The following is a 17,361-nucleotide window of genomic DNA, read 5'->3' on the forward strand; positions in this document are numbered from 1 at the left end:
CTCTTACAGTTCAACCCTGTGGAGCGTCTTGGTGCTGGAGTTGCTGGTGTTGAAGATATCAAATCTCATCCATTTTTTACCCCTGTGGATTGGGCAGAGCTAATGAGATGAACATAATGCAGGGTTCTCTGCACACGTTCTGATCTCCTCTGTGACAGGCGTCTCCAACACAGAGGTAGCTCTGCCTTACACTCAGTTATGGGGCACCAAGCATTGGGATGAAGATCTTTAGAGGAAATGGAGAAAGAAAAAGCCTGAGAGAGAACAATTCCTTTACAGTTACTGTCTGGACAAGATATTGGCTACATTTGCAAGGGGCTGTTATGTACAAACCTTTAACTGAGGTGTGATCTTTATTTTATCTGCACTTAGTGTTGCAGGTGAGTCGTAAACCCAACTAAAAGAGGAATGCCCTTCAAGACCTTCCTCTGATATGAAGCTCCAAAGTGTAGAATGAAGTGTTACTTGAAAGGAGGACCTTTACATGGCAGCTGACAGTGCTTTCTGCTAACCAGGATTGGTTTAATATGATCAAATTAATATTTGCTGAATAATATACTAAAAGTGCTTCATGAATAATGTCATCTGTGGAGCTTAAAAAGTGAGGAAAAAAGAAAATACACGTCACGTCTGATAGGAAAACTGAACCACAATGCTATATAATTAATGTATGTCGAATATGGTCCCATAGTCATTCTTTCGGAAGTCCACGTGAGAAGAAAACACTTCATGTTGTCAACTGTGTACTTTGTTGGTTGATACTGCTAACAGAAGGGTTCATATGAACACTCTCTCTTTCGCTCTCTCTCTCTTCATCTTTATTTTTTCACTTTCTACACCATTTGTCTATTCTCTCATGTTCTGTTCTTCCTACCCCTATTAATACATATGCAACAAAAAAGGGAAGGGAGTATTTATTTCCCCAAATTGTATCAACTTAATAAGAACTAAAGAATCATGTGAAATAAACGTAGTAAAAATTTAAATCTCTCTTTCATTTAATTGCTTAAGATTTTTTTTCTTTTTTTTCCAAAGACCTCTCTTCCTTTCATTTTGGAATGTTAACAATTTCTGCTTCTTATTATGCTTGACTTCATTTTAGTTTTATGGCTTAGTATCCTAAGAACCAAAGGATCTCATCTAAATGGGATTGAATGGCAATCCTATTTTATAATGTATTGACAGGATTTCCAGATTTGACCTCCAAATCTACTTGACGTCGTGTAGAAAGAACATGAGTATTTATACATCTCCAAACATTTGTATTCGTTATTTCCTTCTGTTGCTAAGATAGCTCCTGTAGTCATGCATTGTTTACAACAATTTACAAAATTCTAAGTTAATGTCTGTTCTTTAAACTTTATCCAAAGAAGAAAGAATAAGTCACCATTTTCAAGTTAGGAGCCACAACATAATGAAAGTTTTCTGTATGTTTTAATTCTTTGTATTTTTGAGATCTGTGTGAGAGCCTATCCCTACTCCAAGAGCATCTGTACAGCTTCCAGCTGCCATTGGCCAGGTCTGCCCATCAAATTAAATGGAAGCAGAAAATGCTTTAGTGACACAAAGGAAATGTGCAAGCATTTTTGCTTTTTCTATTATCCTACTCCCCCATTTTCCTTTTTGGTCCCCTTATAACCTGAAACCCAGCTGAAGTGCTGCAACAACACTGGGATGGGGAGCAGGTCAGCAGGATCATAGCTCAGTCAAGATGACATCACTCCCTGGAACTGGATTTCAACTCACCAGCCCCCTGGCCTCATAACAGGAACTTATGCAGGTGAGACACAAGAATGACTTCCTGTGTAGGACTAGTAGGAAATCTGTAAGTAGTTAGAACTGGCCATTACAGAGCTTCCTTCCAGAAGTGCCCTATGACATGAAAGTAGGACTTCACGGCTAAGGTGAAGCTCCCAGCCCTACCACATGATTTGGGTCCCTTGGATTCAAAGGACAGTGTTAACAGATGGTTGCTGTGTTAGTGTGTTGACAGAATTCCACTGCTTCAGTTCCTCTCTCTCTCTCTCTCTCTCCGTGTTTGGAATTGTGCTTAATGTAAATACATCATTCATAATCATGGTAGACATGAATTACATTAGTATTAGTATATTAGGTATTAGTATATTATTATATTAGTATATTAGGATAAATAGCTTTGGGGTGATGGACCCAAGTCTGGTTTTACTTTGTTTTTTTTAAAAAAAAAGCTTTTCCTTTTTTACAATAATTAATTAATTTTTGGCTGCACTGGGCAGTTTTCATTGCTGCAAGTGGACTTTCTCTAGTTGAGAGCACAGTCTCAGTAGTTGTGGCACATGGGCCCAGTTGCTCCACGGCATGTGGGATCTTCCTGGACCAGGGCTCGAACCCATGTCTTCTGCATTGGCAGGTGGACTCTCAACCACTACGCCACCAGGGAAGCCCCTAGTCTATTTTTACTTGATGATGTATATTAGAAATATCAAAATCAGAGAAGAACTTACCACTTAGTATTTCTCATTTGATTTTTTACACTTGTTTTTATTTTTTTCTCATCTGATTTTTTTTATTGTAGTAAAATTTACATAACATAAAATTTACCATTTTAACCACTTTTAAGTATACAATTCAGTGGCATTAAGTATATTCACATTTTTCCCCAACCATTACCACTATGCATTTCAGAACTTTTTAATCATCCCAGACTGAAACTCTTTACCCATTAAACAATAACCTCCCATTCTTCCTCCCCACAGCCCCTAGTAACCACTCTTCTACTTTCTGTATGAATTTGACTCTTCTTGGTCTCTCACAGAAGTGGAATCATATAATATCTGTTCTTTTATATGTCTGGCTTATTTTACTTGGTATAAGGTTTTCAAGGTTCAGCCATACTGTAGCCTATATCAGAATTTCATTCCTTTTTAAGGCTGAATAATATTCCATTGTATGTGTATATCACATTTTGTTTAGCCATTCATCTGTCAATGGACATTTGGGCATTTCTACTTTTTGGCTGTCATAAACAGTGTCCTTAAGAACGCTGATGTTCAAACATCTGTTTGAGTCCTTGCTCTCTTTTGATTTTATACTTTTATATGAAAGTACCGGTGTCCTTGACTGTTATGTTACTATGTTCTTTATAGGAGAGCTTTACCAGTGGGTTGCCAATAACTTGGTGTAATGCCACCTATCTTCAGACAAGGCATGAAAATCTACCATTTCCGTTTCACAGAAGGGTAAGATGAGCTTCCTAAGAGTAAAAAAGAATGCCGTGATTCTAGCAGTTTGTTTTAACTATGATATGAGTTAATACTTTTTTGGAACGTATATCTTTTCAACTTACTTGTTGTAATAACTGACCTCTTGTTAACATATTTAAACCTGCCTTTTAAACCTTTTTAAACAGCTGTATTTCCTGTTGTGTTTTGACCCTCAGGCTTTTCCTACCCTATCCTATTTCAGAGTCACTGTGAACCAAGATTGAGTTTGGCTTTTATATAGTGCATTTAATGAAGAATTTAAAATCTATAAATAATATTCATGCTATGACCAGTAACATTATGTTAGGGCCCTATATGCCTTAGTTGAATTCACTTGTTCATAATTTATGACTCTAGAGAGAAATCTGACTATAGCTCTGAAAGGTTCTTTGCCTCTCAGGGGGCCCTTCCTAGCATCTTTATTGGACTCACTTAGGCATTACTTTATAGCAAAGGCCAAGGCATAAGAAGCATCATCTTTCTTCTTAGAGTAGTTGATTTAGCCTTTGGTATTTCTAAATGCTCTGGGTAATGAATGAAGCCTCATATTTCAAGTTCTTTCTTCGAGGATTGTGGAATATAATAGAAAGTCTTAGAGTAGTATCTGGTCTTGTCTCTGTAACTAGCTAGCCTTTTCTTTTAACTTTAATCAAATAACAGTATTCTAGACCTGTTCCCTCACCTATAGAATGAAAAGGTAGTTGAGTTCTAAGCTTCCCAAGTATACGGCGGCCTTTCTGTTTTTCAGAGTGAACTAATTTGATAAACCAACATTGTAAAAATAGAAGGTTAATGAAAATCTTAAATTGATACTTAACTGTTTTCTTATAATGTTTTTTTAGTAATCCCAGATACTTGGCTTACTGCCATTTACCCACTCAGTAGCATAGCCCTTAGTGGTTATGTGGCTATAAAAATTAAAAATAGATTGAAATATTAAAAGGCTATTTCTCAGTCAGCTCTACGCTGGAAAAGGAGAGTTGAAAGTCCAGATAGAAGTACACAGAGGTGAAAGGAGGGTAGGACACACCTACATTTATTCACTTCTTAGACCTTTCTCAACAACCGTGGTGGTTTTCCTACCCCCATTGCCCTCATCTATCATATTTTATGTGTTTATTTGACTCAATTCTTGGGCAGGCATAATCAGAGTACAAAATTGATACTTTCTGTTCCTATTTAATGTAGAACATTAACCTCTACCAGCCTAGGTAATTTGGACTTTTGAGTATTTGATGTCTACTCAGCTCATTTTAAGGATTTCATATTAAGTCCTCATGTTGAAGGGTTACTAAATGGCAAAAGCTGTGAATTCAGCTCTTTCTAAGTAAAGTTGTAAACATAGTAGCCGTAGGGAAATGGGAAGCAAAGTACTACAGGTTTTTGTGACTTGGCATCACTTAATCTCTCAAGGACAGTAAATAGGAAACCGGAGAACAAGTTTCCTTTTTTAGGAAGATTTACAATAGTGGTGATATGTAGTCAGATGGCATAGCATTGCATTTTTTGTCCCTATTGCATGACTTCTTCCCTTGATCCAGGGATCTATCTCAGGGAGAAACAGCAGCAGAGAAAATGTGTGGAGGTGTAAGAGAGAAAGTGACTTGAGTGTTACTCTAGGAAAGTGAAGCAAGGTACTCGTCAGGCATGTTGGCCCAGGTATCTGGAGCAATAGAGAGCGTGTTTTTTTGAGCTAGATTTAAAGTGCTATTCTTTGATCTTCCCCCAGCAAGAGTTAGGCAGAAACTGAAATTGTTCCTCCTATCCCATGACAAAAGATGCTGAACTAACTTTTTGGAAAGGATTAAGTGACATGCTTATCCAGAGTTGGTTCTAACTCTGCTTTCTTGCAGAAGACAGCTGGTGAGTGTCTACGAAGAGCTGCTTTCATTTCTTTGGGCAGGAAAACCTCTTATTGAATGGGGTAAGGAAGAATGGCAAATGAACCAGCTTTTAGTCACACACACTTAGAGATGTTGGCATCCTGCTTTTGTAAGTCTCAAAAAATTTTCATATCAAAAAGGTAACTCTTCTGGGAATGTTGATCAAATTCCTCCTAAAGCTAATCCACAAGGCAGGAGTTTGACCAACCCCACCCAAAGAGGCAAATGTCAAAGGGGATTTGACAAATGTAAAGACATTTGAGTCTGTTTCAGTGCCCAAATAATGACTGCAGTGTGATGTTGCCCTTATCATATGGGAGACAGACATGAAATTGACTCAGTTGTGACATAGATAGAAAATAAGAAGAAAAGGAGGTGTAGTGTTGGCAAAACAAAAAATCTATACAACTATTCAGTCTGGGTTGTTCTGGAAAGAAAATGTGTTAGATATTTGAAGGATCTGTCTTCAGCAAAAACATTCTAAATGCCTAAGAAAACTATAAAACTGAACACGTCCCCTCCCTATGCTCTCCTACTCTTTTTTCATTCTTCTCCATCTTCCTCTCTTCATCGCCTCTTCATCTACCCACCCTGCCTCCTATGGGTTTCTCTGGTCACTGAACAAAAGACATGGTACCTGTCTTCAAGGATCTTATAAAACTCAGGGGAAATAAAACATAAATAATAAGTAGGGCAGAATGTTGTGTTACAGGGTACAAATAGAGTATGGTGAGCATACAGAGGAGAGATCCGAGGAACTGCAGGAAGGCTTCCTGTATTGGAACAAAACTTTGACCTTTGAATGGTATTTTTAAACATAAGGACTTTTCTTTTTTCCAGATTTTGTTTGGGAAGAAGGAAAGTTTCCAGTGGAACAAAAAACAGTTGTATACAAAGGCATGGAGCTGGAAAAACATAAAGCTGTGCATGTTGTGTTTGGGCTGGTGTGTAGGCATATGAATTTGAAGGGTGGGTTGGGGCCAGACTAAATGCCACGTGGACATTTGGACTTCGTTCTCTAAGTTGTACGGGACTTTAGAGAGATGACATTATTGCAGGCTGCTGTTAAAAAGGTAACTTTAGGGTTAGAATGGAGAATAATATTGGAGAGAAAGTGATAAGAGACAGAGAGATCAGTTATGAGTCACTGCAGAAATTCAGGCAAGAGATAAAGTCCTAAGTTCAGGAGATAGAATACAAAAGAGGGGTATATGACCGTCCTCTCATCCATGTCTCTCAGGTGTAGAGTTTCCCTATCAAATAATTGCTTTCCTTTTTTTATGAAGCCAGTTTATACTAGGAGATACCGATTTGTTGTTTGTAAAATCACCCCCAAGGAATCACCAGAGAGACAAACCAGGAGAGCTTCTACACTTTTTCCGCATTGGTTGATAATGGTGTTTACTATTCTGAGCTTAAAACCCCTGGGTCCCATCTCACCTTCTTTCATCATTTTGTGATACTTCTTCCCACCTTTTAAATAGTTGGTCTTGCTTTCTATTTGGATGGTGTTCTGCTCTTGCTCTTAGATGGTGTCCTGTCAGGTGATTGCTCTCCGCTCTGACCTACCTTTAGCTTAGCTTAGTGGTCCTCAAAAAGAACAATTCCAATCTGGGTCAAGGAAATACAGCGATTTTCACTTTTCTTGTGGCTTTAAGTTTGAAATTACTCCCCCCCAAAAAAGTTTTAGGGAAATGACAAAAAGGGGTTCCCAAACCATCAGCATTAGCATCACCTGGGAACTTGTTAGAAAAGCGTATTCTTGAACTCTGTTCCAAATCTACTGAATCAGAATTCTGGGGGCTGGCACAGCAATCTGTTTGATTTAGCAAGCCCTTCCAGTTGATTCTGATGCATGATCAAGTTTGAGAACCACTGCCTTAGTTTAACATCAGTTTATTGCCTCTGCTTTGTATGAACATAAACATCCTTCCCCGTGGTGTGTGTTTTGAGTTTGAAGACACTTCCCAACACTTAGCATATTTCCCAGAAGGCTGGCCCAAGCAGTTTTTGCCTCAATGGGAACAGATGACCAGAGAAGATAGATAATGAGGACAATAAGGAGGAAGGGAAAAGGCAAGGGGAATAGCCAGTTGGATAAAGAAAACATCAGAGGAGGGGGCAAAAGGAGGCATACATGGTGGGGAGTGATTCTGTCCCCGCAAAGAGACGCAGCCACTTCCGTCATAGTTACTAGATTCAAATGACTCATCCATTTAGAAGTAGGATAAGCATTATAATCATAATTCTTTTGATTACTTGTTGTATACTGCTGGGTTGTTTGCTCATTCTTAAGCAGAGCCACAGTGGAAATTTAGTGTTTAGTCCCTGCGTTGTTCAAAATCTGAATGTAAAGAATCTAAACCAAGTTTGAGAAAGATGCCAGAATGTTCTCATCTCATTCTGAAGGGTAGCAGAGCAGCTCAGTGTTCTCTTTAGAACTGAGGGACTTAGCTTGGGATGCTTTCTCGGTAGACTTGGTTTTGCCTGTTGAAAATGGGCACCAAGCTTCACAGGAGTAAAGTAAAATGTATGAAATGTTCCCTGAAGGCTTTGTGTGTGTGTGTGAGGGGGCGGGTGGTGAGGGGAATGTGGGTGACCCACTATTTTCCTATTTTTCACTTTAAATTAAGGCTCTTTTGTTTATAAGGTACCAGGTTTATTAGATGAGATGATTAATAAAGTATATTTTGACCAAATATATATTAACCTCTCATGAGCATCTGCAAGATGTTTAGGTAATTTCATGTTTTCAGTAGGTGGGGTTTCAGTGTTGGCACTGGCTTCACGTGTCTCTGTGTTCTTGCTATGCCTAGACTCAGCCTCAACAGTAATGTGCTATCCTTAAAAATGACACTATTTCCTTCTCTTTTTTTATTGTTATATATTTTATTTTATTTTATCATCTTTATTGGAGTATAATTGCTTTACAATGTTGTGTTAGTTTCTGCTGTATAACAAAGTGAATCAGCTGTACATATACATACAACCCCATATCTCCTCCCTCTTGCGTCTCCCTCCCACCCTCCCTATCCCCCAAAATGACACTATTTCTTAAGCCGCCATTGATAGGACATGCTTTGCACAGTTCTTTTTACTGGTAGACAGAGGTTCCCCCAACACCTGCTTGTCCCTGCTGATTATGAGCAGAGGCGCACCACGCAATTCTGGTTAGGGAATACAGTATCTGGTGAACAGAAAAAAGCCCCTGTGCCCCTAAGAGAAGCAACCCTCCTGCTGGTAAGCGTCCTCTGGGGCTGTTTCCCCCAGTCCTCTGGCCGCAGAGGCCGGACTCTTCCCACCGTGTCGTCACTCTCTCATTCGCTTGCTCCTCTAACCTGTGTTTCAAGTGTAAGGCCCTGGGCAGCTCCCGACAAGCGTGATGTGGGTAAAGGGATGCTGGATAGAATCTGGTAGTTTGAGAAAGAAGAACTGCTGCCTGCTTTTTATTCTCTCACCTCTCACTTCAAACCCTAAACTTTCCTCATTCAAGTCACCCCTCTGGGTCATACCTCCACCTAACCTGACTCCAGCAGGACCTGAAAGTTCACTCAGGCTCGTATTACCTTAACATCAAAGACCACTTCAAGGCAAAGGGCTTCTTTGTGCCTGCACCTTGTTCCTGTGGTCAAAACACGCCCCCCCCCATCACACCCTTCTTGATTGTAAGGATCCCCTGAAGATTGCCAGTCTGGATCTCGCCCTGGCCATTTCTTTGGCCTTTGTGACGCTCATCAGTCTTGGCACTCAGAAGGCAGAAAGCGACAGCCATCCTGACGTTGCCACTCTCTATCCCTCTGCTGCAGATTGAAGCCCTGTCCGGCAGCTTATTTCCTCTGTGGGCTGTCGTGGTGTGAGGGAGCCGAGGGGAGAGCGGTGGCTGCCCGCTGCAGCTGTCTCCTTTAGAATCATCCACCCCCATTCCCCAGGTGCCAAAATAGCTCGCCGGGTTTAGAATGCTCCCCGTCTCTACCTCTCCCGCCCATGGCAGCGTTGGTAGCAGCTTTCCAACGAGTCTTTTGTTGTGGAAGCTCTAAACCCATGGTAGGGAAATTACCAAGAGACTCTTCCACAGCCTGCCCTCCCTCCCCTTGCTCCGTCTCTTTCTTCCCTTCCTTTGTCTCCTTCCGTAGCTGGGGTCAGAATCCCTAGCCAGACTGAGAGCATGGTTGCGATTCCAGGACCCAGATGCCAATGTGTGGCAGCATCTGGCTTCTTGGCAAGCGTTGCCGGCAGTTGTGCTGGCTGCTTCTAGGCCTGTCATGTGGCTGAGCCCGCTAATGGGGGCCCTGTCACAAAACAGAGTTTCTTTGAGAATATGGTTTCAACCAAGGAGCCCACCAGAAAACAATGAACTGCACTGAGAGGACATGAATTATTGGGCAGGGTGACTGCAGACTAGAGCTTTGATGCTGATCCTGGACCTGTTTTGCAAAAATTCCTGTTTCATGTTGTTGGAGTCTGCTCCTCCTGTAACCTTACCTTCTTGTGCTGTTAGTGTTTTAGGTGCCTTAAGGCATGGAGCTCCTTGAAAGAGAAACACAAATCACGAAAAATGTTGAGATAAAATCCTGCTCCTCAGAGGCGCCTGTTTGGCACGGTGAGCGCATGATAACAGCTTGCTTTAGAAAGGTGACATTTCTGCTGAAGGCTGAATAATAAAACATGCATTTTAAAAACTCAGCTCTTCCCTGTCTTCTGACGGGTGACTTTTGGAGTGAAGGCCATTTCTTCCATGTGAAGGGTCTTTTTTGAGGCTAGCCTCTCCAGCCCTAAACAGGGGTTGGTTAACTCTTGTCATCATTGATGTGGCCAAGGAGCTCTTTAAATTAATTATCACATAATAGGGCTGTTAGTACTTTTTTTCAAGGTGCAAATACTGAGTACTCAGAATGTGTCAAGCATTGACATTGAGGCATTAAGGAGCAGAGACAAAGATGAAGAACACCACAGAGTTGCTGCCCTCCCCCAACCCAGGATGCAGGCCCCTGGTGCCCAGATCACATATGCTTCCAGGACAGGGCAGTGATATGCTCTGTGTTTTACAAAGGGAGGAACTAAAGTCCCGAGAAGTTGCCTTACCCCAGTTGGCATGGCAAGCTAGTAAGAGCTGTGATTGAAAACTGGGTAGCTGTACTTCTTCTTCACTAAGCAGATATGTGTTGGATTCTTAGGTTATAAACGCCTAAGGGCAGAGACTATGTCTCTAACTTTTTGCACATCTGCCCCCAATTAGCAACCTCTACTCACTCATGACCCTGTCCCCGTACATCTCACTTCAACACACTCATGTGCGCGCGCACACACACACACACACACACACTAATACAGGGACTCTACAAACTGAGGCCAAGTTCTTCCTGTGACAGGCTAAAGGAAGGAATCAAGAGGAAGGATAAAGCAAAAAATTAGCTTGAATTAAAAGATGGTGATGATCCTGGGAAGTTGGTGGTAATGATGGCAGTAGCATACTACTCACATAATCCCATGTATAAACGTACAGAGCAATTAGATAAGCAAAGTCAAAATTTCATAGAGGACATTTACAACAAAACTAGGTAACAAGATACCAGGAATCCCAGAATGTGAGCAGTTGGGGACAAAATACCAAGAACCACAAGACTCGTATGATAAGCACATCCCTGTGGGAAACAAAAGGAAGAAACAGTGCAGCTTTTTTTTTTTTTTTTTTTTTTTGCAGTATGTGGGCCTCTCACTATTGTGGCCTCTCCCATTGCGGAGCACAGGCTCCGGACGCGCAGGCTCAGTGGCCATGGCTCACGGGCCCAGCCGCTCCGCGGCATGTGGGATCTTCCCGGACCAGGGCACGAAACCGCATCCCCTGCATGGGCAGGCAGACTCTCAACCACTGCACCACCAGGGAAGCCCACGGTGTAGCTTTTGACTGGACCGGAGAACAGGAGAACCCTAGCTAGCCAACTGGTACTCATTAGGAAACGCAGTGGGCCAAGTTGAGGACAGCAGCTGAAGGTGAAGGCGTTTTGCCTGCTCAAACACCTGGTAAAGTGCAAAGAGCTTGCAATACAAGAGAATAAAGGGGTGGGCTCCTTGAACTCTCAAAATTGACCTGCCAGAACAGCTTTCTAGTACAGGGCCCTACACTGAGGAGAAATTGCTGGGAATGGAATCAGAACGGAGCAGGGTAGGGACAAGAGAAAGGTCCAGTTCAAAGGAAGGGAAGGGCGGCCAGGAAATTTCAGAAACCAAGACGTCATACTTCTTTTTTTTTTTTTTAAACACTTCACAAAAACAACAGAAGAGGGAGCTCTGTGAAGTTGGAGCCTTTTAAAATTTAACCTTCATTCTCATAGTTTAAGAAAACTAATTTCACATAAAAATACACAACAGAAAAGAATCAAGTCCCATACAAAGTTATTATAAGAAAAGAAAGAGAATTAGGAGTAGAATAATATCCTTACAGATAATGAAAGCATCCTGGAAAGATGTTCTCACAAAACAGATAAAAATTAATTTACAATTTCAAAATGCACTGCAAGACATTAAGAAAATTATACAAGACAGGAAAGAACAGCATAAATCATAAGTAGAAAACTCAGGAATGATGTGACCTCTCAGGAAAGACTTAGAGATAAAATTTAAACAATTATTTCAGAAATGAAGATTAAACTGGGAGGACCAAAAGAGTGAATAAACGTGACAGATAATGCCTTAAGAGAAATATAAAATGAAAATTAAAAAAATTTTTCTTAGTTCAGACTTTTAGTGCAGTTTCGGGTTCACAGCAAAATTGAGGGGAAGTTACAGAGAATTCCCAAAGGCCCTTTGCCCCACACATATGTAACCTCCCCCATCGTCAACATCCCCCACCAGAGCGGTGTGTTCATTACAACTGATGAGCCTACATTGACACATCATTACCACCCGAAGTCCAAGTTCATGGTTGACTCTGGGTGTCACACTCTTGGTGTCACACTTTCATTACAAATGTATAACGACACGTATCCATCATTATGGTGTAAAGAGTATTTTCACCGCCCTCAAAATACTCTGCAACTGCCTATTTATCCCTCCCTACCTCCTCCCACCCCTGACACCTGGAAACCACTGAACATTTTACTGTCTCCATTGCTTTTCCTAGAATGTCATAGATGGAATCCATGTGTGATGCAGCCTTTCAGATTGGCATATTTCACTTAGTAATATGCATTTAAGGCTCCTCCATGTCTTCATGGTTTGATAGCTCTTTATTTTCTTCAGTAAATTTATTTATTTATTTTTGGCTGTGTTGGGTCTTCATTGCTACGTGCAGGCTTTCTCTAGTTGTGGCGAGCCGGGGCTACTCTTCCTTGCGGTGCACGGGCTTCTCATTGCGGTGGCTTCTCTTGTTGCGGAGCATGGGCTCTAGGCGGTCGGGCTTCAGTATTTGCGGCACGTGGGCTCAGTAGTTGTGGCTTGTGGGCTCTAGAGCGCAGGCTCAGTAGTTGTGGCACATAGGCTTAGTGGCTCCATGGCATGTGGGATCTTCCCGGACCAGGGCTCGAATCCATGTCCCCTGCATTGGCAGGCAGATTTTTAACCACTGCGCCACCAGGGAAGTCCCAGCTCATTTTTAAATTTTTAATTTAATTTTATTTTATCTTATGTTTATTTTTTAAATTCTTAGCTGCATTGGGTCTTCGTTGCTGCATGCAGACTTTCTCTAGTTGCGGTGAGCAGGGGCTACTCTTAGTTGTGGTGCACAGGCTTCTCATTGCGGTGGCTTCTCCTGTTGCAGAGCACGGGCTCTAGGTGCGCGGGCTTCAGTAGTTGTGGCACACGGGCTCAGTAGTTGTGGCTCGTGGGCTCTAGCGTGCAGGCTCAGTAGTGGCGCATGGGCTTAATTGCTCCGTGACATGTGGGATCTTCCCAGACCAGGGCTCGAAGCCGTGTACCCTGCATTGGCAGGTGGCGTCTTAACCACTGCACCACCAGGGAAGTCCCTAGCTCATTTCTTTTTAAGGCTGAATAATTTTCCATTGTTTGGATGTACCACAGTTTATTTATCCATTCATCTGCTGAAGGACATCTTGGTTACTTCCAGGATGGTTGGGCCATCATGAATAAAGCTGCTATAAATATCCATGTGTAGGTTTTTGTGTGGACATAAGTTTTCAACTCATTTGGATAAACACTAAGGAGCTTGACTGCTGGATTGTATGGTAAAAGTATGTTTAGTTTGGTAAGAAAATGTCCAGTGGTCTTCCAAAGTGGCTGTACCATTTTGCACTGCTACTGGCAATGAATGAGAGTTTCTATTTCTGTACATCCTCTTCAGCATTTGGTGTTGTCAGTGTTGCAGATTTGGGGCATTCTAATAGGTGTGTGGTGGTATCTCATTGTGGTTTTAATTTGCATTTCTCTGATGATGTATGATGTGGAGCATCTTTTCATATGCTTATTTGCCATCTGTGTATCTTCTTTAGTGAAGCACCTGTTAAGGTTTTGGCCCGTTTTAAAAATTGGGTAGCTCAGGCTTCCCTGGTGGCACAGTGGTTGAGAGTCCGCCTGCCAATGCAGGGGACACGGGTTCGTGCCCCGGTCCGGGAAGATCCCACATGCTGCGGAGCGGCTGGGCCCGTGAGCCATGGCCGCTGAGCTGTGCGTCCGGAGCCTGTGCTCCACAACGGGAGAGGCCACAACAGTGAAAGGCCCATGTACGGCAAAAAAAAAAAAAAAAATTGGGTTGCTCATTTTCTTATTGTTGAGTTTAAGAGTTCTTTGTATATTTTGGAGAACAGTTCTTTATCAGATATGTATTTTGCAAATATTTTCTCCCAGTCTGTGGCTTGTCTTCTCATTCTCTCGACATTGTCTTTTGCAGAGCGGAAATTTGAAATTTTAACAAAGTCCTGCTTATCAGTTATTTCTTTCATGGAAAGTGCTTTTGGTCTGGTATCTAAAAAGTCACTGCCATACCTAAATTCATCCAGGTTTTTATTCTAGGAATTTTATAGTTTTTTTTTTTTTATCTTTAGGTCTGTTATCCATTTTGAGTTAATTTTTGTGAAGGGTGTAAGGTCTGTGTCTGGATTCATTTTTTTGCATCTTCAGTTGTTTCAGTACCATTTGTTGAAAAGACTCCATTGTATTGCCTTGGCTTCTTTGTCAAAAATCAGTTGACCATATTTATGTGGTTCTATTAATACTTCTGGGGTCTCTATTCTGTTTAACAATCTATTTGTCCATTCTTTCACCAATGCCACACTGCCTTGATTTACAGTAGCTTTATAGTAAATCTTTAAATTGGATAGTGTCAGTTGTCTAACTTTGTCTTTCAATATTGTGTTGGGTATTTTGGGTCTTTTGCCTTTCCATATAAACTTTAGAATCACTTTGTTGATATCCACAAAATAACTTGCTGAGATTCTGATTCGTATTGCATTGAATCTATAGATCAAAGTGGGAAGAACTGACATCTTGACAATATTTAGTCTTCTTATCTATGAACGTGAAATACCTCTCCATTTATTTAGTTCTTTGACTTTGTTCATCATAGTTTTGTAGTTTTCTGCATACGAAGATCTTGTCTTTTTCTTTTTGTTCAACTTATACTAAAGTATCTTATTTTGGAGGGGGTGCTAATATAATGGCATTGTGTTTTTTAACTTAAAATTTCACTTGTTCATTGGTGGTATATAGGAAATTGTATCCTGCAACATCGCTATAATCGCTTACTAGTTCCAAGAGTTTTTTTGTCAGTTCTTTCCGATTTTCTGCGTAGCTAATCATGTCATCTGTGAACAAATACAGTTTTATTTCTCCTTTTCCCATCTGCATACCTGTTGGTTCCTTGTCTTGTATTATTGCATTAGCTTAGAACTTCCAGTATGCTGTTGAAAAGGAACAGTGAGAGGGGACATCCTTGTCTTGTACCTGATCTTAGTGTGAAACTTTGAGTTTCTCACCGTTAAGTCTGATATCAGATGTAGATTTTTTTTAATAAGGAGTACTTTATTTACTTTCATCTCTTTTTTTGTACTTTTTAAAAATTGAAGTACACTTGATTTACGTGCCATGTTAATTTCAGGTATACAGCACAGTGATTCAGTTATATATATTATATATCTAATATATAAAATATAAAAATATATATATTCTTTTTCAGATTCTTTTCCCTTATTGATTTTTAAAAAATTTTGAGTATAGTTCCCTGTGCTATACAGTAGGTCCATGTTGGTTATCTATTTTATATATAGTAGTGTATATATGTTAATCCCAAACTCCTAATTTATCCCTCCCTATAGATTTTTTGTAAATGTGCTTTATCAAGCTGAGGAAGCTGCCCTCTATTCCTGCTTCACTGAGAGTCTTTATGAATGTGGGGTAGATTTTTTTAAATTTTAATTTAAATTTAATTTTTTTATTTTTTGGGCTGTGTCATGCAGCTTGTGGGATCTTAGTTCCCTGACCAGGGATCGAACCCAGGTCCTCAGCAGTGAAAGCATGGAGTCCTAACCACTGGACTGCCAGGGAATTCACTAATTTTTATTTTATATTAGAGTATAGTTGATTTACAATGTTGTGTTAGTTTTAGATGTACAGCAAAGTGAATCAGTTATACATATACATATTTCTACTCTTCTTCAAATTCTTTTCCCAGTTCGGTTATTACAGAATATTGAGTATAGTTCCCTGTGCTATACAGTAGGTCTGTGTTGGCTATCTAGTTTATATATAGGATTGTGTATATGTTAATCCCAACCTCCTAATTTATCCCTCCCTATAGATTGTTTGTAAATGTGCTTCATCAAGCTGAGGAAGCTCTGGTGTGTTCCTACTTTCCTGAGAGTCTTTATGAATGTGGGGTAGATTTTGTCAAATGCTTTTTCTGTATCTACTGATATGATCATGTGATTTTTCTTTTTTAGCCTGTTGTTATGATGGATTCATTAATCAGTTTTTGAATGTTGAGCCATTCCCTCAATTTTTGTTTGTTCGAGGAGGTCTTTTTTTTATCTTTCACTTTTGAATGTTAAGTTCTCAGGATACAAAATTCTAGGTTGGCATTCTTTTTCTCTCAACACTTTAAATATTTCACTCCACTCTCTTCTTGCTTGCATGGTTTCTAAGGAGAAGTCAGATGTGAGTCCTATCTTTGTTCCTCTAGGTGTAGCTTCCTGGATCTGTGGTTTGATGTCTGACATTAATTTGGGGGACATTCTGTTATTATTATTTCAAATATTTCTTCTGTTTCTTTCTTCTCCTTCTGGTATTACCGTTACATACATGTTATACCTTTTGTAGTTACCCCAGAGTCCTTGGATGTTCAGTTCTGGTATTTTTTCCAATCTTTGTTCTCTTTGCTTTTCTGTTTTCAAGGATTCTCTTGAAATATCCTCTAGCTCAGATATTCCTTCCTCAGCTATGTCCAGTCTACTAATAAGCCCATCAAAGATATTCTTCATTTCTGTTACAGTGTTTTTGTTTTTATCGCTAGCATTTCTTTTTGGTTCTTTCTTAGGATTTCCATTTATCTGCTTACATTGCCCATCTGTTCTTCCATGTTGTCTACCTTGCCCATTAGAGTCCTTATCATATTAATCATACTTGTTTTAAATTTGCATTGTGGTAATGCCAACATCTCTGTTCTGTTGCTTGCTCTGTGTTTTCAGATGGTGTTTTTTGCCTTTTGGTATGCTTTGTAATTTTTTCTTGATAGCCAGACATGATGTACTGTGTAAAACGACCTGCTGTAAATAAGCCTTTAGTGATACCATTGTGAGGTATGGGGAGAGGGGAAGCATTCTATAGTCCTGTGATTAGGTCTCACTCTTTTAGTGAAACTATGCCTCTGGACTGTGAAATTCACAAGAGTTTCTTAGTTTTTTTCAACCCCCTTAGGTAGGACAGGATGGCTAGAATGGACTGGAGTTAGATATTTCCATTCTCCCACATGGAGGCTAGAGGAGACTGGAGTTGGGTATTTTCCTTCCCCAGCTCAGTTAGGCTCTGATAATATCCCAGCAGGTTAGGCTATGGTTAACTAGTTTCCCCTGAGGGAAGGTCTTGTTAAGAAGAACAGAATGCCCTGGCATATTTCAAAATGGTTTCTTTTCCTCTCCCTTGCTGGGAGCATGGAAGCATGAGGAGATTTTTCTCTGATAAATTGGTTGAGTTTCTGGAGGTAAATCTCATGATATTGTAGGGGACCCCAATGACTGAGTCCCCTGGAATTTTTAAGTCTCAAGCTTGTCCACATTGAGCCTCTATCACTT

At 40.5% G+C, this 17,361-nt stretch overlaps 1 protein-coding gene across 8 annotated transcripts in view; it reads left to right on the forward strand.

Annotated features, from left to right (window-relative positions):
• RPS6KC1 (ribosomal protein S6 kinase C1) overlaps positions 1–17,361 on the forward strand; it is a 244,848-nt gene that overhangs the window by 212,448 nt on the left and 15,039 nt on the right. For 7 of the 8 annotated variants that reach the window (XM_089909628.1, XM_089909646.1, XM_022593409.2 and 4 more), the window contains one exon: positions 1–17,361. This exon is cut by the window's right edge and continues 15,039 nt beyond it. In XM_089909628.1, the coding sequence (XP_089765754.1) occupies positions 1–111 (111 nt within the window). In that variant the 3' untranslated portion in view covers positions 112–17,361. The other variant, XR_016392839.1, reaches the window with a different exon arrangement.

This window comes from Delphinapterus leucas, chromosome 1, assembly GCF_059928025.1.
Source record: "Delphinapterus leucas isolate spDelLeu-1000000601 "Yukka" chromosome 1, BTC_Dleu_Yukka2, whole genome shotgun sequence".
In the NCBI taxonomy this organism is placed as follows: Eukaryota; Metazoa; Chordata; class Mammalia; order Artiodactyla; family Monodontidae; genus Delphinapterus; species Delphinapterus leucas.